This window comes from Enhydra lutris, unplaced genomic scaffold (assembly GCF_002288905.1).
Source record: "Enhydra lutris kenyoni isolate GAN:26980312 unplaced genomic scaffold, ASM228890v2 scaffoldscaffold4, whole genome shotgun sequence".
Lineage (NCBI taxonomy): Eukaryota > Metazoa > Chordata > Mammalia > Carnivora > Mustelidae > Enhydra > Enhydra lutris.
The window spans coordinates 39,641,153-39,665,026 of record NW_019154088.1 but is presented as its reverse complement, the minus strand read 5'-3'; the positions used below and the strand labels follow the sequence as shown (position 1 = coordinate 39,665,026).

Sequence of the window (23,874 nt, the reverse complement as noted above, 5' to 3'; positions counted from 1 at the left end):
GTAGAATTCATTAGGGGAAACCCTGAATGATTGTCCAAGTTATTATCTTTTAAATACAAAATGTTTTTTTAAAAAAGACCCTACTTTTACCCCTAAAAAATTAAATCAGTAGCCTTTTTTAGAACTTTTAAAAGCAGAATATTTTTTCTGTGCCAAACCTTGAGCAAATGGCTGATGCTTCCAGCTGTTTGAACAGATTGCTAAAGTGCTATTCTGCTCTGGAAACACACTTTCTGATCCAATTAAAATGCAGGAATCAAATACTCATTTGAAACTTCCAAAAAGGAAAAAAAAAAAAAAAAGGAGAAGAGTAATCAGTTGCTGACAAAAGGAATACCATGAATATTTCATATGTAGTCTTTTGCTCCATTTTATAGTGGCTTCATTCATTTTGGATAATACTGAAACACTTCTGTTCATCCACTTTCAGGGAGGCATAATGTATCATTTCAGCTCCTATTAGGATGTAGAGGTCAAGGATAGGAATGAATACATTCTTATCAAGCTACTGTCTTCACACTGGGAAATATTTGTAAAAAACGCACATTATGTCATGCATGAATGTAAGACTGACTCCAAAGTCACATTAGTATTCCCTGTATTCTTACAGTATGGATCAGAAATGTTCACTTAACCAGAAATATGTCTAAATTTAGCAACTGGAAATTCATTTAACCAAACTGAACTTTAGTTTGTACCATTGAGCACTGAGTAAGTTTTAATGGGAAGTTTCAACAAGTTACATAAGCTTGCAAGAAAATTTAAAAAATTATTTTTAAAAGAACATACCCACTTAATGCGTATTATGAGACAGGTAACAAAAATCTCACCTGTGTTTCCTGGACAATCTGGTCAACATTAGTCATCAAAGCATCTGGGAATAAAATTTTCAGTGTCATAAACAAATACACAAATTCCGTTTTTAAGAAATAGACCCTAAAACACTTCTCACTGAAATCTTGATAAGATTTCTCTTAACAGAGATTTGTCTAGACTTTTTTTTTTTTTTAACTTACCTGTTCTTGGGCAAATTGCAACTGCCTTTTGTAAATACTCTGTAGTTGTCTATGGCTACTTCCTGATACATAATACTATAAAAGTAGAATTTTAAAAATATTGTTCTAGTTGCTGAAGTGAGTATTTACTACAGAATGTACTCTTCTTCAAAGAGTTCAAGAAGTGAATCAGGCTTCTACTCATCTTTCCCTACTCAAAGTTAACATTTCAACAACAGAGCTGTATATGATTAATACGGAAAGATACACCAAGGAAAAGAGAAACCAAAACAGGAAACATGGCTTCACTATGTTCAACACACAGAGTATTAAATAATCATTTACAAAAATCATTATTCAATAACCCCCAAAATAATATCAAGTTTTATGAAGTACCCAGTATCCTCACATAAAACACTAATGTTCTATATGCAACCATTCTGCCTTTTAAATGTCCATATATATGTTCCAGTTGGCTATGAATGTTTAATACCATTACCTAGCCCTGCATAGCACACATTCTATTTCTTTCCAATATGTCCTCTTTTCAAGCAAATACACCTAGTCATTAAGAAGTGACACAATGATAAGAAAAAATGTTGGGAAAAAATTATTCTCAGGGTTCACAGGTAAGTGTGATGAGAAGAGAACAAAATACTATTTTATAGAGCTTCCAGGACAAATATTCATAGAAACTTCTAATGGTCTCTGGAGATTAGGTTTTACATGAAAGCAATAATAAGACATATTCACAATATACAGAAAAAAATATTTAGGAAATTACATTATGGTAGAGCCAACATAGGATATTTCATAAGCCGTTCATGCTACTTGAATAATTTATTGGACATACTCTGAGCAGAATCACAATATCTATCTAGTTCCTGTTTCAGGCAAGATCAAATGTACAAACACTTCCAAACACAAAATGAAAGGGACTTTATGACTTTCCCGGAATGTATTTGAAAAAAAATTATTTTTTTTCCCAACGCTTTCACCCCATGGCACTTTTATTGTAAAAAACAGAATGCCAGCAGTTTAGTTAGTAGAAAAACTATTCAGTCTCCTGAGAGGAATGACTCTCAAAGTCTATATATATGGATTTGTCACCTAATTTTATGTCAATTTTGCTTTCTCAGGTAAAATGGCATAAACATTGATACTTCTAAAGCCTAGTAAAAAATTTTAATTTTTAAAATTCATGGACATAATAGTCCTCTATTTGAAAAGAGTGGATGAAATTAGACAAGGTGTAGAGATCATTATCATTAGGAAGTTCAGAAAAATAAATTTCTTCTAGAGAGTTTATTTCCTGTTGTAATCTTATACAACTAAGAGGTATAGCTTGTACGGTTATTCTGGGAGAAGTTCTCTGGTTGCTAGCCCATATAAATATAACTTGGCTCTATCAATTATAATCTATGTTGCAGGACACAAAATTCTGATTTTAACTGATTAATCTGATAAGCTTACTTATTAGTTTATCTATATATTGCATATATAGATACATAAGTATATACCATGTATATATTTTACCAATGGTAACTTTCTATCTTAAATTTTGACTTTGAGAAATAGCTGACAAAATCAGAAGACAATGGTACACTATTTATTATACTGACTGCTTATAATATTTGATAAAATTGCAAATACATTACCCTTATTTAACAAGGAAATTTCATACTTAAATAGATTCCCAGGTAGAAATTGCTACCTTCTGTGTCTCACACTTCAGACAATACCACATTTTTAGGAAGACTCAGTCACAGTAATACTTTTACAGTTCTTTCTATATTAAGTGATCCTCTGTACTGCTATAAGAATGATTAATTTGTTTCAGAAAGAAAACAAACAAACAAAACCCCCCAAATCTGAAAAAAGTAAGTGTATGTGTAGTCCCAGCATACATTTATCTAGTGTGGGAGGAAAAGGACTCAACAATCTGAAAAGACTGAGCTCTGAAACTATTACAAAATCCCAGTCATTTCTTTTGGTTACTTTCTCTTTTTTCTATGAAATTTTGAAAATAAGATATTTCTTATCCTTAAATTTGGCTCCCCCAAAATGCTTCACTCACAACCATTATAATGTAAATAATAATAATGACTATATAAGGATGATGATTATTAAAAAATATCCTTTTCTTATCCAGCCCACCTCTGTGCTGAAGTCCTTTCCCCAAACACCACAAACACTTACAGACAGAAGCATCCACATTCACTATTAAAGAAGAAAGTCTGGACGCTTTGTGAAACACGAGGGATGACTGAGCAAGAAAAAAAGAATAGATAGTCTTCATTCTGCATAATATCAAAGAACATTGTTTTCTTAGCATCATAAAATAGAAATGGAATTTTGTCATACCAATAAGAAAGTGGGTTCCGATCTGTAGTCCTTGAAAAATGCCCCCATTTGCCTTTGTAATTCTATGTAGAATGAGATGCTTTATGCTTTCTGTACTTTTTTATTTTTAATAAACTATTGGCATTTAAATGATTGTTGTTAAGCTTCTCATTGTGAATAACAGGGGAAAAAATAGGGAAAATTCAGAACTAAGAGGCAATTGTTGTGGATCTTGTGATAACTGCTCTAGTTTTTTACCTTTCTAAATGAAATATTTAGTTTCCTTTCAGTAATGTCAGCAAATAAAATAGAATTTAGTTTGGAAGTAAGTACTTTGTGAGTACTTTAAAATGAAGGAGAAAGTACTTCTCAAGAAAAGATAAAAAGAGATTTCTGTAGATAAATAGAATACACATTTCTTTTAATTTCTCAACTTCTTATGGGAAAGTATGCATCATTCAAATAGACTTGCTATGTCTGTAAGTGGTTTACAATAGTTCTACAACTTCTATTCTAAAAACTTTTTAGTAAAATATATCTACAGCTAAAGTCAACTGTCTGAAAGCTAAATTAGCTTATTGTGGCCTCAACCTAACTAACTACATTTAATGGTCCTAAAAAAAATTTAGGAAATAAATTGGTCCCAGTGAGGGTATTACATAGTTAATTTATTTACTTAATATACTGCTGTTTTGGTCTATTTGTAGCATAAAAATAAATAGTATCCATCAAACCAAACTTTGTTTCCTCTTAGGATTCTAAGGCAGCATTGGATGCTTCATCAACACTTTACGATGCTCAAATATTACATATATTAAAAAAAAAGACCTACTTTAATAATAGTTGGACATTTTCAAATTGGGGGAATTTATCCAAAAGAAACAAAAACAACACAGGAAGACATATAATTAAAAAAACTGTTTGGAGCAAATATCTGTAAGTATATTGCTTGTTAGTTGTCATATTGAACAACCTGAAACCATCGTGTAGAATGGCTAAAAATAAAAGAAAAATAATTTAGGACATGGAAATAAAAAGCAATATATATACCTTTTACATAATCAGCAACAGCAAACCACATGCTTTGGATCACATACACACAGTTGGTTAAATGAGAGGTGTAAGAAATAACAGAAAGAAAAACAATGAGACACAGAATTTCTTGCTTATAGTAATAAAATAGCTAGATCACAAATCAACATTGTGCATATAATCAAAGTTCTTATTACTGCACCTTCCTCACTGGCCCCATGCATTTATTTATTTATCTATCCATTCACTCATTCATTCGAATAACTACTGTGTTTCGGAAAGTATACCAGGTATGCTTAATAACCCCCAACTCTCCCATACATTTATTTTTCAGTCACTTCACACTGAAACTGCCCTGAGCAAAAAGTTTTTCATATACTTGTAAACAAAAACAAAAACATTTGACCCTCTTGATAGGCCAACTTTTGTTGATCTCTCAAAATATAAACTTTTTAGAAAGACAGAAACATGAGCCTTCTTATCATTTCTAAAAACAAGTGTTCATGCATTTGGTTAATATACCCTGAAAATAGTATTGTAAAACTAACAAAAATTTAAATGGTTTCAATGACTTTAGTCAAACAATAAATTTCACATGGTAAGATATTATAGAGTTCTAAATGTTTATAAGAAATAAAAGATATTGAATTAAAGTTTCATTTGAAACATAAGCAGAAAATTTATTTTTAAAAATACAGGCAACTGGAAAATATAAAATAAGCTAATCAGTAGCATGGAACAGATATGCTAATCTGTGGCCTTAATGCATGATTTCAGAGCCTCCTTGTCCACAATCTTCATAATGCCAGAGATTTCTTCCTTGGAGATTCACTTGCTTAAGTCTCAAAAGCGTGTGTGTGTGTGTGTATATATATACACACACACACATACATATATATGTGTATATATATATATGTATATGTATGTGTGTGTGTGTGTGTGTGTGTGTGTGTGTGTATTTGGGACTTTTTAATACCGTATATGTAAAAACTAGGAAAGGGAGAACCAATATGCTTTTGTCAAGCAGCACCTTTTGAAGAATTAAGTAATGATGTTAATTAGAAATGTTAAATTGGGATTTGAACATTATTACAGAAATAGTGTTGAAGATACACTTCACTCTGTATAATGCTTTCGATTTTACAAAACACGACCACACACGTAATCTCATTTATTCCTCAAAAGAACTATACACTTGACCCACAAAAGCAGATTAGATTTTCAAAATGTGAAAGGAAATCTTTAGACAGGGAACGGGGACAGAGGAGGTGTTTATGAAACACCTACAATAATACTAGCCCATTAGATAATTTTTTTTCAAGATTGGCATGGAAAATAATCTCTGACTGCTTTAATTTTACCTGTTTCTGAATGTCATCATGATAAATCATGTATAAGATGTGCCTGTGTCAAGCTAAAATTGACTGAAATTTTTACATATGCCTCTAGTAGAAGAAAATTACACTAATGACTACTATTCCTTATCTGTGATTTAATATTTCCAAGAGATCTGTAAAAGATAATAAACTTACTCTGTGTTTCACTTACTCCCATGGAGAATGTTATATAAATAAAATACAAATCTTCTTATATTATGGCTAAATTTTTTTGTGCAAGATTCTCATGTGAGCCTTATTTTCAACCTCTCACTCCAAACATCAAAGAATGCCTGAAGGTTAACCTCATTTACCAATCTTAAGTAAAACACCATCAAGTTGCAATATAATGTAAGATTTTCAATGAGTAGATAGGAACATTTATCTATAGACCTTGATTTTAATGAATATCCAGGAATGCCATATATCAAGGAGAAATATCATTGTCTGATTAAATTAAGAATTTTTTTAATGATAGATTCCCCCTAAGCTGAATGATTTCTAATTAAATTTCATCATAGGGATTGGTTAAAAATAAATGCATTTACTCTAAGAAAGAAACATTCCAACTGAGAATTACAAGCAGAAGGGAAAAACGAAACCAATATCTGGTTAATGAGCAATGACTTTATATTGCTTATAAATGTATCAAGAATTCCATTAGAAGTATTTTTTTAATCTCACTTAGTGATAAAAATAAACATTCCTTTGATAACGGGAGCCTTGTATTTTTGTCTCCCTTTTTAACTTGCTTAAAGAAAAATATAAAACTCATTCATTCTGCAAATGTGTACCGAATGAATGAAAACACATTCCCGTGCCCAGGGTAGCAGTGTATAGAATCTGGCCTGTGACTTAAAACTGAACTGGATTTTCTTGATAAAAGCAAAATCCCTTGAATTTCCTTTTGCTCCCCACCAAAAAAGCTTTGTCATGGATGAGAAATACCATAAATCCATTAAGGCACCTGAACCAAGAATGTTGTTTAGAAGGGTACCTATTTTAACACTGCCTGGGTATACTTACTGAATATTTTATTTTAAACACCATAACAACACGGAGTCATTCTTTTTAATATCTGCCTAAAAACAAATGCCACCATCCTTGAAAGAATATATACAATCTACTCACTGAAAAATACTAATCAGCCTGGGTGGTCCTTTGTAAGACTGGAGGAAATATCACTATTTAGGAAGACTTCCTTGTCTGGTGACAACCTTTATTTTGTGTTCTGCTATTGTAGAACCCGGAAGCCAGTCCTAGGGCAGGGGAAGGCACTGCTCTGTCATGCTTTTATCCCTAAACCATCCTGTCTATGTTACCTTCATATATCAAACTGTATCTAGGAGGTTTATACACCTTGGCTCTATGAGGCTTGTATCAGAGAAACAAAACTGGAATTTCAAATTCCAACTTTCTATATGAGTTTTCAAAATAATTTCTTCATTAAAAAGAAAAAATAGGTTACACAGTGCTTTCCAATATCCACTCAGCATCTGAGAGAGTTGATTTTCCACTATGCCCGTCAGAACCATTGGACTGAATTAACATCGCATTCATAGACATGCTTCTTTTAGAAAACAGTCCACACGTGTTCAGTGAGTTACTAAAACAATAGTATTCCTTAATTCTCCATTCAGGGAGTACCTGTGCCTCGCTCTGGATCTCTCAGCAGGCAAAGTGAGAAACTTACTTGGCTTTGAATGTGCTCTTTTAGATGAGGGCCCCTCTGTGACAGAATCAGGAGGTCGACTAGCTAACTGCAATGCAGTTGAGTTGTTCCTGTTAGTGTTTTGGGACTCAACATTTGTGACAGCTTCATTCTGTGGTTCGGCACTTGGCTTTGTGCCAGTCTTTCTTTTCTGCTTTTGGGACACAGAAGCGCTTGAAGTCCAGGTAGGAGGCAAAGCAGAGGTAGTGGTAGAGGAGTCCTGACTTGAACGAGTTTCTGAAGACTGTATCACATTGTCACTGGCAACTTTACAACACTGGGCATTCTCTTCATGTCCCACAGCTTGTTTGGACATGGACTGGGGCAGCGTGACACTGCAGCCTTGTATCTGAGCCCCATTAGTTTGAGAGTAGACATTGCTGACCTTGGTGACCTTGTGTTGCCCATTATTGTTACAAACCTTATACCGGATCATGAGGATGATGATGAAAACCAGCACGGATGCTACAATTATTCCACCAATAATAATAATCATGGTGCCTCCCAAAAACTGGGACTGCATGAAATGGCATCGCACGTAATCCTGTTCCGTCGTAAACTGGATGCAACCCACGACTCTTGTGGCAGTGAGGGAAGTGATGCCATCATCATATATTGCCAAGACACACAAGTCATACATAGTTCCAGCAGCCAGGTTATTGACAAGAAAAGTTTTGCTCGTAGGAGGTATCATTCTGAGGGACAATGGAATTTGTGTTAATATTAAAAACAAAACATATAGACACACAGAGCCATTATGACTTCAGTCCTGTTTCATTTTAGTACTCATTAAGATAAGCACATTTATAACAGACATGAAATATGGGAAAAATGATCTAATCTTATATTTACCTAGGTAAAACAGTTCAAAGTCATTGTTGTATTCTGTGTTGTATTAATGGTGCCTGCACATGCCTTGACAAGCTTACTAATTACATTGCTTGGCAAAGCAGAACTCCTAATAAAAGCCCCTGCTAAAAAATCATTTATGACAAATTGCTTTTGAAAGGTGTGACTGTGACATTATCTGACTACTAAACAAATCCATTTAGCACTTACAACACCTCTGTGACTAAAACCCAATTTGAAGGAAAGGAAAACACTGACAATCACATTAGAAACCAGAATGGAAACGCATCAGAGTATTTATTTTCCAAATCATTATAAGATGCTCTGGAATGGTACCCAGTAAACCTATCTTTTGTAACTATGATAATTACTAAGATTAAAGTACTTTATTTACAGATCTTAGTCTACTCTTAATGCCGTCAACACTTGGTTCCTAGCATGTTTTTATCTAAAAATGAGATTGATGGGAATGTATGAGAGATATTATCCTAAAAGCATGAACAGGGCAAGGCTGTTGACCAGAGCCTAAATCCCTCATCCCACCCATTATGGGCTGATGAAATTATCTTTAGAACAGTTGCTAAAGTTTGATAAAAGTTTACAGATATCTCTGAATCCATTGTATCACAAAACTCTTCTGTGGGTGCTTTCTTCCACTACCTTTTTTTACATAGCAACCAAATATGACCTAAACTAAGATTTCATGTAGAAAAAAAGGCTTGAAACTGTATTTTCCTTGAAAGGAATTTTTTAGGACATTTTAAAACTTGGCAATGCTAATCTATTCTACAACCTAAACAATGTGTTCTAAATGAACCAGGAAACTTTTAGGTCGGAGTATGTATTTGTGATTTGTGATTAAAATCACTATCATTTAGTGAGTGTATGATAAGTACCAGGCATTACTAAGCACTTTATATACACTGTAATTTTTTTTTCTGGAACACTATAATTTTTATCCTTACAATGACTATATGAGGGTGGCATTACTATTTTATTCATAACAAACACTGAAGTCAGGAAATTTAAGCAATTTTCTGAAGGTCACATAGAATTTTCTTGTCATGGAAGGATTAGGAGTTTCGAATTTGGAATGTAGAAACTGGCCTATGGCTATATATATACACATATATATACACACACACAATGTTAGAAGCTACAGGAAGGTGAGGGGTAGGGGTTCCACTCTTCTTTGACAATGGGTTAAATACTGGGTAACCCAGGTAAAGAGCTGAGTATGAGAAGGACAAACTACTTTATGTTAATATGCATGCTTCAGAGTCTATATGATCATACATTTAGTGATGAGAGGGATATTAGAAACCATTTACTTTAATCTCTTGCTTTTAAAGATGAGGAAATTAAAACTCAGCCATGTAGAACTTTGCCCAGGATCGATCATATGGCTAGCTGGGCCAGTTTTGTTTTTTTCTACCAGCCCATGCTCATTTTAAAAAAGTTCTCTCATCTCCATATATGAATGAAGATCAAATTATCTTCAAGAATTCATCTGGGTATATAAGAATTGAGTTGATCTTATTTCAGAAAAGCTTCAAGACAAAAAAAAAAAATATATATATATATATATATGTATGTATATTTCAAAACCACAATTTTAATCATTTCCTAGGACTAATAATAGTCTATCATGAGTGAAATTATATGGAGAGGTAAAAATGTATATTTCCAACTGAAAATTGGACAAGATGTGACTATAAATCAATGAGGCTGAACTTTAGAAAAACATACCAGAAAACCTATAGTCAGACACAAATTCTCCATCAGATTCCTTATGAGGAGATTACGTACTTAACTCCAGTGATACTTTCACTGCTCAAAATATTTGTAACTTTCTCTTTGGAACTGTCTTAAGAACCAGTGTATATGAAACAATACACATGCACATAACTCAATTACTCAAAAAAAAATCAGTCTCATTATTTTATAGTTACATCCTATTTTTTGACCAAAAATGGCAATACCCATCTTGATCACCCACCTTATTCACAAGACTTGGCTCCAAATGGCTTTTGCTTGTTTCCAAAATTCAAATTCACCCTCAAAAGACGAAGATTTGCCACCACTGAGGATATTCAAAATAGTATGACGAAGGTTCTAAAGATAATTCCAAAAGTGCTTTGAGCAATGCCAGCATCATTGGGATAATGGAATAGCCTCCCAACGTGACTTCCTTGAAGGAAAGAACACTCATGTGGATGTGTAAGTTCTGGTATGTTTTTGAATTTTTAAAATAAATCAATCTTGTTCTCTGATAGTCACATCTCTTAGATGAGGGGAAAAAAGTAAGTAAGCATAATATTAAATATAAATTTGAACTCTCTAAGAATAACACCATTCAAAGTATTTCCCCACAGGTAATCTCCTTTCACAAACCTTACATTACACACTTTAAAAAAATGGAGTGCTATAATTACAACACAGAGTAGCACTGTCAATTAAAACAAAACAAAACAAGTCAGTAGTACGTTAACAAGCCCTACAGTAAGATGCATGGTAAGTATAAAAATTTGGTTAATTTTTCTTACCTGTAAACAAGGGTGTCATCATAAGTACCATTGTACTGGATTTGGAACATACGTATTCCGGGAATATTCCTTTGAAAATTAAATTTAAGTAGTGCGGTAGATGATGTCGCTTCTGCTACTACAATTTTATCTTGACTCATTTTAGTATCACCATTACTACTGCTTGCATTAGAACCTGACTTAGTAGATGTTGAGATATCTGAAGAACCCGGGTCAGGCTCATGGATATGATTTGTACTGTTTAGTAAGTGAGGGAGCTTAATTATATGAAGGTCCACTGTTTGTGTTGCTTCCCCAGCAGGATTGGAAGCAATGCAGGTAAAAGCACCTGTATCCTTTACAGTTGTTATAAGAATATCAAGTGTTCCATTATCATACACCAGAGATCTTGTTGCATTTGAAATCAGCTTCCCTTCAGGAGAAATCCAGTGAATTGCAGGTTCAGGGTCCCCCCTGGCTTTGCACCTCAAGGTTGCCCTTTGACCTTCCAGGACTCTCATCTCATGTGTATGACGAGTAATGAGAGGAGGCTCACATAAAAACTCTTCCTCAGGAATTGACCAAAAATAGCGACCAGTTAAAAGTGCTGGAGAAGCACAAGTCTCTAGGTCATCTTCTCTGGACAGACGCCGCAACCACAACAATTCACAATTGCAATGCAAAGGGTTTCCACCAAAACTTAATGCAAAAGTTGATGGGCTGATTATTCCTGAGGTTGCTAGTACCTGAGCTCGCTGAAAGAGAGGGTCAGGTGGTAGCTTCTGCAATTTATTTGATGTTACATCTAGCCGAGTCATCTTGTGCAAGTGGGAGAAAGTCCCCTTAGGAATGTTATCAATCATATTGTGATCCAAACTAAGGGTGTGCAAGCTAACCATCTTCTCAACAGCATCCCAAGGAATTGTTTCTAAATTATTGTAGGACAGATCCAGCTCCTCAAGGGCAAAGACATCGTCAAATGCTGTAGAAGAAATTAAAGTCAGTTGATTGTTGTTCAGTATCAAATGATGGAGATTGGAAAGCCCACTGAACATATCATTTGTAATTTTAGTCAATCTGTTGCTATTCAAATGCAATGCCCTCAAATTTCGTAAGTCGGCAAAAGCATGAGGTGTAATAAAACTTATTGTATTCCTGGATAGAGTCAGGTCCACCAAGCTGGTCATATTGGCAAAATCTTTCCTTTTAATATTTGTAACAAAATTGTCTGCCAACCGCAGTTCCACAGTTCTTCTGTCAATGTTTGGTGGAACAAATAAAAGCCCTTTCTTGGCACAAAGGGTTGCGAGATTAGGAGACAAAATCTGACAGACACAACGCTTTGGACAGATCTGAGCTCTCACTGCTATGCCAATGAAAAACAGATAAAAAAGAAATTTTTCCATTGTAGATCTGATTTAAGAGCCTGTAAGAAAAGATACAAAATGCAGTGTTAGCATCCAATCATTTCACTAATGTTCATATTCCTACTGGAATAATCCTTTTTATGCAAACTGCAATACAGAAACAATTTGCTCATTTGTTTACTTAACAAACAAGTAGAAAATATCTACTCTGTATTGCAGGCTATAATTGACACTAGGATGAAAAATATACCATTCCAGGCCTCATGGGATTTAAAATCAAATGGGGGAAAACAAATAAGCCACCAGATTATTATAATTCTGTAAATTATGTGCTATTTTTGAGATATGTCCTGGGTACTCAATAAATGCACAAAAAATGTGACCTTCAGCTGAGATTGGAGGGAAAGAGTTAAGAAACTTGCCCATAACCTTGAAATACATCTCATACATTCAAAAGATTAAAGATATATTTGAGGATTTGCAAGTACTTCAATTTACTGAGTAGAAACAATAAAAGACAATATTTGTTACTGTTAACTTTGTGGCATGATATTTGAAAGTAATTAATTGTCAATTAAATTTTACTCATCTTTACAAACGATCTTGAACATAGTACAACTTTCACAACTTAACTGCAAATACTCTTATTCTCAAAAATAAAAAGGCTAAAAGTTTACCACAAATGCTCTGAGCTCCTAAAATATTAGAATATTTTATTTGACATAAAATTGGATTTTAAAAGATAATTTGTGAAAAGTAATCATCAAAATTCTTGACAGTGAGTCTCAAAAGATGCTATAATTCCATCTTTTCTTTTAAAATCTTAATGCATTTAAATTTAATCCAAATATAATTTTAAAAAATCTTGATAGTTTCATTTTCCAGTTTGATCTGAAGTATTTGTTCTTGAAATTAATCATCAAAAATTAAAATACTAATACATATGCAATCAAAAGTTCTCATAAATTACACATGGTTTTAAATGCCAAGAAAAATAGCTAGAGAAAATAATTTTTTAAAAAACGAAAATATAAAATATGGAATTATTCTAGAAATAAAGTACCTAGTTTTCTAAATAAAACATATTCTTATAGTTTTGATTTATTTTATGCCTATTTTATATCATATTCAATGTGGTTGTAATGAATAAGAACTGTCATGCTCAACAAATGAAATAGTCTTACTCTCCTATTTATGATGGAATAACTGGTACTAAACTAGCCTTTCTACAATAAGCAGCAACAAAAAGTAAAAAATATGTATATAACTATAGTTTTCACACATTGGAAAAGAAAGAAGCACAGAATTGTGATCCTTGAGAAAAGTGAAAAAAAAAAAAAAAAAAGAATGAATCCTATCATTGCTCCTGGAGACATTTTCAAAGCATAGCACAAGGAGGGAAAACAAGGTGACACATGAACAGTTGAAGAGGATAGAGTGGATTGCAGAGAGTCTCCAGTGGCTTGAATTTATGAGGAAGAATACCAGAAAGAAGAGAGTTAGCCAAAGAAAGAACTTCAGTAGTCCTACAGGTAGAAACAGGGCAATAGATACTAACCATACCGAAACACTGTGGAGAGAGGGGAAGAAGGAGGAGAAAGTAAACAAAAACTCAATGACCTGTGGAAAAATATTAAGTAGTCAAAAATAGTACAAAGCAGATAATTGGGATATCAGAAGAAGGCTATAAAGTAGACATAAAAGCAGACACTTTTCACATTTGTAATAAAAAGCAACCTATAAATCCAAGCTCAAAACAAGGAAAACTATACCAAGACACATCATAATCAAATTACAGATAACCAAAGGAAAAAATAATAATCTTAAAAGGAGTGCAGAAATAAGACACATTACAAGAAGATAAAGTGAGCAAAACAAAAAATAATGGCTGACTCCTCACTGATTTCACGTTGGAAATAAAGCAAAATGGAAGACAATGAAAAATGTACGTCAAGAATTTCAAGAAAACAAAGTCTGTCAACCTGGATGGGGACTTATATATTCATAAAAAAAGAAGGTAAAATAAAAACATTTTGAGACAGACAAACTGAAAAGTTTTATTACCATAAAAACTGCACTATAAGAAAATATAAAGAATATTCTATTCAGGTTGATGGAAAATTGTACCAGATGGAATCTTGAATCTTTACAGAAATGATACATCTGTGGGTAGATATAAAAAATTTTGCTGTGTTTAATCTGTTTATAAATAGTACTTGTGGTATGGATATTAAAAGTTACAAAACAAACAAACAAATAAAAACCAACCCCACATTATTTGTACCCTAGCAATCAAGTAAGCTGGATAAGCTGGACATCAATTAAAAAAAAAAAATCAAAATGCTGAGGGTATAAATTTACAGTAACGATATTCCAGAAAATAATAAGTCTCTGATGGAATGAAGAGTTCCATCGATGTCCCCTGCCTTCCCACCCAAGAGAAAAATAAATAAGAGGACCTATCTGTCATAAACTGGGTTAGGGTGAAAGCAGCCTAACTTTAAAAAATTTAACAAACTTCTTTTTTTTTTAAGATCTTAAATTTATTTATTTGAAAGAGAGTGATAGGGAGCCAGAGAGTGAATGTACAGGAGCAGGTTTGGGGGGGGGGGGGGGACAGAAGGAGAGGGAAAAGCAGACTTCCTGTGGAGCAGGGAGCCCAACATAGCCCAGGACCCTGAGATCATGACCTGAGTCAAAGGCAGTCAAAGGCAGAACCTGAGCCACCCAGGTTCCCCTTAACAAATTTCTTTTTAATGCTTTCTTTCTTTCGTTTATTTTTAAAAGATTTTATTTATTTATTTGACACAGAGAGAGAGACAGAGATCACAAGTAGGCAGAGAGGCAGGCAGAGAGAGAGAGGGGGAAGCAGGCTCCCTGCTAAACAGGGAGCCTAATGCAGGACTCGATCCCAGGACCCTGGGATCATGACCTAAGCTGAGCCACCCAGGCACCCCTAATGCTTTATTTCTTAGTTTAGTTTTAGGTTTACAACAAAAATGAAAGGGAAGTACAGAGATTTCCTATATACCAACTGCTCCCACAACAGGCTTCTCCGTTATCACCATTCCAGACAGAGTGGGATATTTGCTGCAATCGGTGCATCTACTTTGACACATAATAATCACCCAAAGTTTGAAGTTTACATCAGGGTACACTCCTGGTTTTGTACATTCTATGGATCTGGACAAATGTACAATAGCAAATATCCACCACTGCAGTATATACAGATTACTTTCACTGTCCTAAAAGTCCTCTGCACTCTGCCTGTTCATTTCCTCCTGGTTCATCCCTGACAAACACTAACTTTTTTTTTTTCTTTTTACTGTCTCCCTAATTCTGCCTTTTCTTGAATATCATATAGTTGGAATCATATAGAATGGAGCTCTTTCTGGTTGACTTCTTTCACTTAAAAATATGCCTTAATATATGTTCCTCCATGTCTTTTCATGGCTTAATAGTTATTTCCTTTTAGCATTGAATAATACCCCATTTTCTGTAGGTACCAAAGTCCATTTATCCATCTACATAGTAAAGGATGGCTGGTCGGTTCCAACTGCTTGGTGCCAACTGCTTGGCAATTCTGAATAAAGCTGCTCTACACATATGTGTATAGACTCTTGTATAGACATAAGTTTTCAGCTCCTTTGGGTAAATACCATGGAGTGTGGTTGCTGGACTGTATGGTAAGAATATATTTAGCTTCATAAGAAAGTGCCAAACTGTGTTCCAAAGTGGCTTCACCATAATTCCCAGCAGCAATGTGAGGCTTTCTGTTGCGCCATGGCCTTGTCAGCACATGATGTCAGTGTTTCAGGTTTTGGTCATTCTTTGTATTTTTATTATTATTTTTTATTTTGGTCATTCTAATAGGCATATACTGGCATCTCACTGTTTTAATTTGCATTTCTTTGATGACTTATGATGTGGGGTATCTTTTCATATTTTATTTGCCATCTGTATATCTTCTTTGTTGAGGTATCTATCAAGGTCTTTGGCTCATTTTTAAAGTATGGGGTTTTAAAATTATTGTGTTTTAAGAATATTTTGTATATTTTGGATAACAGTCTTTTATCAGATGTGTCTTGTGCAAATATTTTTCCCTTGTCCCTGGCTTGTCTTCACATTTTCTTGACATTGACATTGTCCTTGGTCTTCACATTCTCTTGACGTCCTTGGTGGGGCTCAAGTTTTTAATGTTAATGATATCCAGCTTATCAATTATTTCTTTCACAGATCATGTCTTAGGTGTTTTACATAAAAAAGTATCACCATACCCGAGGTCATTTAGCTTTTCTCCTATGTTATCTTTTGGGAGTTTTATAGTCTTTCATTCTATGCTGTGCAGTTATCTCAGTCTGTCTTTTGTTACAGTATTATCATTATTCAGTTCATTGCAGTTTCTTGAGCTGTGTTTGAAAATTTGCTATTTGAGAAGACATGGCATGTTAGTACTAGGATGGTTTTGAAAATGTGTCTGTTTTGGAAATGAGCTATCTGATTTTTTAAATATTTGGAGACCTCAGCCAACTTTATATCTCTGCTTCCAGCTTTTTTTGGTAGCCAAGGAGAGCTCTTCGATCTTTCATCTCATCCTTGCATTTCCTTGCTTTTGGCTGCGAATGAGCTACCCTAGAGTCTACGAAGGTAGAGGTTTCCTCTAAGAAGTTTCTTGTATCTCACCAATGCCACCACCCCAGACATTCTGCGATTGAATGTCAGACATACTTGTGTGGGAAGAAAAGAACTGTGCTCTCCATTCCCTCTCTCAAGTCTTTTTATAGCTTAAAGCCCTGAGTGATTGATTTTTTTCCTTGTGCTCTTCTACTTCTTACCTATCATTCTTCCAAAGCTGAAAGTCTGAGTTGCCTGGAGGATGCATTCCAACTTTCCTTTCCTCCCCCAATTCTTCTTTCATTTTTTCTTATCTGAAAATATAGAGTACCTAGGGAAATTATCTCAAAGAAACAGAAAATAAAATGGTAGTTACCAGGGGCTGAGTGGGGGTTGAGGAACTGGGGATGTCGAATGAGGGTACAAACTTACAACTCATAGATAAATGAGTCCTGGAAATCTAGTGCACAGTGTAGTAATCATAGATAACAATATTGCATTATAAATATCAAAGTTGCTAAGAGACTACATCTTTTTTTTTTTAAAGATTTTATTTATTTATTTGACAGAGAGAGATCACAAGTAGGCAGAGAGGAAGGCAGAGAGAGAGAGGGGGGGAAGCAGGCTCCCAAGCAGGGAGCCTGATGCGGGGCTTGATCCCAGGACTCTGGGACCATGACCTGAGCCGAAGGCAGAAGCTTTAACCCAATGAGCCACCCAGGCGCCCCTCTAAGAGCCTACATCTTAAATGTTCCCGCCACAAAAGAAGAAATAAGCATATGACATGATAGTGGTGTTAGTTAATGCCATATTAACAATCTTATTGCAATATATGTGTATCAAATCGAAATTGTTTTAAACCTTGAATTTAAACAATGTTACATGCCAATTATATCTTGAAAAAGCTGAAGTGTTAATTTCCAGTGCACCTGAATGTCAGTATATTTGGAAATAGGATCTTTGCAGATTATCAAGTTAATGTGAGGTGATTAGTGGAAACCCTAATCCAATATGATTATGCCTTATAATCAAAGGAAATCTAGACACAAAGACAGATATGCACAAAGGGAACACAGTGTGGAAGTACAATGAGAACATCATCTATAAGCCAAGGAATACCTAAGGCTACCAGAATCTAGGGGAGACGAATAGAGCAGATTCTCTTTCACAGCTTTCAAAAGGAATCAAATATGCCAGACACCTTGATTTTGGACTTCTGGCTTCCAAAACTGTGGGCCAATAAATTACTGTGCAAGCCACCCTGTTTGTGGTACTTTGTTATGATAATCCTATCAAATTAATTAAAGTTTAAAAAAACCCATTTCTGAACAGAAGAATTTCAGAAATAAAACAAAACGTGTTGTATGCTTCCAAGTATATGTGCATTTAGAAAAGGCAAAACTAATCTACAGTGAATGAAATCACACCAGTGGTTGCCTAGTTGGGGGATGGTTGAGTGGGAAAGAATACAGAGAAATTTGGGGGGCGGGGTGGTCATGGAAATAGCCTGTATCTTATTTGAAATAGTGATATCCAAGTGTATGCATTCATCACAATTCACTGACTATGCACTTAATATCAGTGCATTTTATATCAAGTGTACTTCAATATAGTTGATTTTTAAAAAGAAAATCTGGGTTTCCATTATGTTTCCAAATACCAGTTCCAAAGGAAGAAGAATTTATAAAGTGACACATTATTGGTGGCTAATCAGAATTTAGTCATATTTTAGAAACAGGTATTTTCTTAGTTCTGCCATATCTCTTCAAAGATGTGATTCTATTCCAACTCAAATCATGCATCCTATTTCATAAGCTGATTTACTTCATCAACATACATACTGCCTGATATGATTTCATTGCCCATATGGTGATTTAGAAAGTAAGATTGAGTTTAGAATAAAATGTGGGCCACTTTCTTAATTCTATGTTTATTTTTTGCTTAAGTGAGACCTGTAAGTAATGAAAGAGTCCTATGAATTGTGATTAATGATGTTCCCCACATTATCTTAGGACAGAGTGGAGATTTCAAAATTTGTAGAAGACGGAAGATAAGGAATCATGTAAAGAAATAGCTTTCATTTCCTATAAGTTCACAAACTAATCATTGACATATTTATTAAAATAATGTATTACCACTTGAGGAAAATGAGTGTGAATGGAAGAGCAGAGTGGTTGTCATGTTTTGTTGGAATTCATGATTTAAAAATTTATGAAAGTAAACTTTAAAAATTTATTCTTATCTAGTTAAGTTAAACTCTTTTAAAACTTCTGTCTATTGCCTTCTCTAACTGGTTAAATGCAAACAACACTGATCTGCTTTTAATAATATTTGAGTGGGGATATAACTCAGTAAACAGTCATACAGCTGTAGCTATCTAAATAATATTTACACATCTCTTCATTATATGTTCTTTCGAGCTAATTCTTTTCAGACACAAGTGACACATTTATAAACAAAAAAGAGTCTATCACACAAAACTGGAAAATGATTTTCCAGTACTGCATCCTTCTTTCAGCCCATGACCATTACACAACATATACTCAAGAGAATCAGTATTTATTTGGCAACTGGAACAGGATATATAAACGAATTTAGATTTTACAACCAACTGAGAGTATAATCTATTCTCTGCAGAAACCAATATGATACCAATTTATATGTTGAGTTAAAGGAAAGCTATTGGACTCCTCATGAGCTGCCTTGCCATCATTCAACAGAGCTCTACCGATTCAATTAGTGTCCCTTTGCCCAGGCTAATGCCTGGGAACAGATGCTGATGCCTATTGACACTGATGTGTTGTTTTAAGATGTGTGAAAATGGCTACAGTGCTGCAAAGGACATTTTATAATACAGTTTAGATAATGGAACACATTTGATATTCATTTCTAATATTTTAGGTTTTCTGCTTATTTTTTCCAAGGACTATAAATGAACAACATTATCACTCTTTTCTCTCCTAAAACCTATGTAGAGGTCATTACTATTGAACCTGCTAAATTTGAACCTCAAAACAAGATAGCTATACCTTGAACAATTATCCTTTGATCCTTGATTTTAATAGTCTCTAGCAAAATTCCTAAGTATGTTGAAAATTAAGTCTTAAAAAATTCACTCATGCATCTAGTCAATCATTCTTTTCCTAGTTTCTTCAGCAAGAATTATTTAGTGTCTGCACTACAGGAAAGGTGCTTTGCTAGAATCTTCCAAATTTAGAAGGCTGGGATCTGACCAGGACAAGCACATTCACAATTACAATAGAGGGCAGACTGTGAAAAGTTTTAAGTCAACATACATTTTAATATTTAAATTTACACAAATAAAATGAGTTTTTGAGGATTGTGTAATTTTTGCTCTCTGTGTTTTTATACATGTATTAATTTTTTACTCAACAAGGCCCATGTATACAAAAACCCATACTATTTACACTAAAGGAGTACAGATAAGAGTCCAGTTACTAAAACGATTATTTAAAAAAAAATAATAGTTACCATTCAATGAACATAGGTAACATGAAAGAAGTAGTGGTCTCTTTATTTTATAGATGAGGAAATGGGATCAAGATACTGATAACATAATTTAATCAGCTTACTAAATGGAATATTTGCCATGTTCTATCTAACCCATAGATGTGTACATAATTTTAGTACTTCTTTGTTTTTTAGAATTAAGGTGAAAGCTACAAAGAGAGATGCCATTTCTTTCTAAAATGTTTTTAATATTAATTTTGTTAGCTTACATCGGAAACCTAAGATCGACTTGTTATACAATGTATTTATTATACCAAATCCTATTTCATTTTTGTACAACTCCATATAAAATGGTTATTTTTTTCCTCATTTTATATGAAGAAATAATATTCAAGAAATCTTAAGGAATCCCCCAAGGCCATACAGAAAGAAAAAATAAGGCAGGTTACAGATGGAGATCTATTTCCAAAACCCATGTTTTTCCTAGGATAAGATGATGCCTTATATGTATTATTTATATTGTATTTTTCTGATTATGCAGCACTTGGACAAAGTTTTGTTGATTTTAACAATAATGACTCCTTAAGTTCATCAGGTGTTTCCTCATTTATGTTCCTGGTCTCTGTTCATAATCCTATTACATTTAATAGGTGCTAGCAGATTACTACAGTGCAGAGTTAAGAGCATCTTGATAGAGACTTAACGACAACCCAAACAACACTTTTCACCATCATCATTGGTTTCTTTTTGGCATGTCAAGACATGAATGAAGTTACCCAAATACTGAAGTCCCTAATACTAATTATTCTTTTAAGAATATAAATTCTAGGGGCGCCTGGGAGGCTCAATGGGTTAAAGCCTCTGCCTTCGGTCTACAGCCATACCACCCTGAACGCGCCCAATCTCGTCTGATCTTGGAAGCTAAGCAGGGTCGGGCCTGGTTAGTACTTGGATGGGAGAAGCCTTTGCCTTTGGCTCAGGTCATGATCCCAGGGTCCTGGGATTGAGCCCCACATCGGGCTCTCTGCTCAGTGGGGGAGCCTGCCTCCCCCTCTCTCTGCCTGCCTCTCTGCCTACTTGTGATCTGTCTGTCGAATAAATAAAATCTTAAAAAAAAAAAGAATATAAATTCTACTTTATAGAAAGGAGATTGATTTCTGTGTATAAAGAGGTCTCAGTATTTTCCCACCAATAAGGATTGAGCTGTCCCTTTTTTGGCCCACTTGGAAGTCTGCCTGCCGAGACTCTGTAATGCCATTGAGCGCCCATGGATTCTGAGAGTTAATACTACTAAGATCTCTGAAAGAGAATGTATTCTCTCTTGCAGAAAATAGCTTGGGGAGAGAAAGCAGCCTAAAACAGCCTAGTGCTAAGAGGCTGTGAAGATTCCCAACGGTGAGAACAGCAGTAGTTTGAAGTTGGGTCAGCTGGCACAGGTGGCAAGTGGTTTGCTAAAATGAATTTCTGTTGATTGTAAGCACTCCTTATGGATGTTCAGATACAAGTGGGAAATATGTGGGAAGCGGGAGGGGTGATGTGTGTATCAAAGTGTAAGATAATTTATATTTAGAACTTCAACTAATTAAGGCAGTAGTGCCTCGAAGGAATAGGTATAATTTATCTGGGGAGTAGATGGTTATTTCTTTAGCAAAATAATTTGAGAATCTGTTTTGTATGTGAATGGTGAGTAGCCCGAGGCACGGATTTTAAAGAGGGCAATGAAACAAGAGCTAGCCAAATTCCGACTTGATAAATTAAACAGAAGTTCACTGTGTGGAAAGGGAGGAGAGAGGATTGAGCAAAGTACACACAGAGAGAAGATTCTGTGTAAAGTGTGTAAGGGACTGAGGCCTTCAAATAGACAGTAGCAGAGAAGGAAACTCTGAGATACAGAGATATTTGCCAAGATATGACACTGTTGTTTCCCATCAACTTCACACCTGAAGTGTGTACCCCCCCCCAACCCAATGTCAAGTCTGTGAAAAACATCAGGGTAAAAAGAGCTTGCATGCCATGCCTGGGTTGGTATTGAATGATGATGAAACGGAATCTCAGTTAAAGTCAGAAGACATTATTAGTCATCTAAGATTCCAACCTGGATATCATACCCCCATTTCTCTTTCTGTTGCAATTCATCGCAGAATTAGCAGGTTTCAGTGGACATAGGGGACAAGAAAGGTCCAGGATAGGGAACATTATCACTGATGTGAAATGCAATGAAATCATTATCCTGCCATTGCAAAGTAGCAGTTGACCCCCGTTTTCTCCTAATTTCCAAGAATACAGCAGCTCCCGCCTCAGAATGTCACCTTGACTTTATGACAATTTGAAAGGGCATAAAATGGGTTATAACACAAATGTAAATGTCACTAATCAGTATTTCAAATCTAGTAAACGATTTAACCTTATTTTTTTTTTTTTGGAATTCTGAAAGGTGAATCTCTGAGCCTTTAAGATGTCATGCTATCCATTATGTTTCTGTTTCCTAATGGTGTTTAACATTTCATGTAAGGAGTCTCAAGTCTTGGTGGTTATATTGGCTCTATTGTGCTGTTGCCATAGCAATTAAAGAGGCACCGTTGTAGAGCAATGCAGACAGGATGATCAGCACAGAGATGCTATTTGACACAATTCAGGCAGCTAGAAATCTGGATACTTCTTCAGAAAAAAAATGTGGTTTACACGTTCTCTTGATATTATTGTGGGCATTGAGGCAGCCAAGTTATCACCAGTGGAAACTCTAATTGAAAATCCCCCCCAAAAAAATTTGGAGAGGAAAGAAAGATATACACATATACAGAGGAAGTAGTGAATTTACTGAAGGTTTAAATACTAAATATGTGCGGGTGGAAAGTTCCGGCAGTTCTCCTACAGAGATGTTTTGACAAACTGAGACCATATGGAACCTTTTACATCACTGAATGCAATGTGTGTTTTTTTCTTTCTCCTCTCTCTCTTCCTGTCCCTGTCTTTTCTCCTCTTCCTTTTCCCCCCCTCTCTCCTTCGCTCCCATCTCTCTCAAACACACTTATGCTCCCAGTCTTACTAGATTCTCCTACTTTTTGTGTTAACATTGCTTTGCTTTTTATAACATAATGATCATTTCAATTTGGCATTATGCATATTTCAAAAAGTAACATGATAGTATTATTACATAAAAAGCCCATGCCCAATTATATAAAAACTTACAAATTTAAGAGATAACTGAATAAAGGATACAGACAGATGTTTCTTAGACCATTCTCTTTCTGTATTAAACTGCTACTTATTCATTCCAATTTGATTCCTAATATTCTCAAAATTAACATGTCTCCAACTGAGCTCTTAATTTTCTCTCTCAAATCTGCTTTACTCCTACGATAGTAATTCTCTATAATTATTTAAAACCTACTTCTTTATTTTATTTTACCTTCTTTAAGTAATCACACCCAACATGGAGCTTGAACTCATGATCCCCAAATCAAGAGTCACATGCTCCACCAACTGAGCCAGCCAGGTGCCCCTAAAACCTAGTGCTTTACAAAGTCCAGACCCAGAACATTGGAATTATTCATTACTTCTCTCTTTTTGTCATATACTATCCAGTTCAGT

At 34.7% G+C, this 23,874-nt stretch overlaps 1 protein-coding gene across 2 annotated transcripts in view; it reads right to left on the bottom strand.

Moving 5' to 3' along the window:
* The window catches only part of LOC111140630 (leucine rich repeat and fibronectin type III domain containing 5), a 136,167-nt gene that overhangs the window by 5,673 nt on the left and 106,620 nt on the right, over positions 1–23,874 (bottom strand). The window contains exons 2-4 of one of the 2 annotated variants that reach the window (XM_022492827.1): positions 10,853–12,257; positions 7,440–8,152; positions 831–874 (exon numbers count right to left, since the gene is read on the bottom strand). In XM_022492827.1, coding sequence (XP_022348535.1) covers positions 831–874; positions 7,440–8,152; positions 10,853–12,237 — 2,142 coding nt within the window. In that variant the 5' untranslated portion in view covers positions 12,238–12,257. Of the gene's footprint in view, positions 1–830; positions 875–7,341; positions 8,153–10,852; positions 12,258–23,874 lie in introns of those variants that run through there. The other variant, XM_022492826.1, reaches the window with a different exon arrangement.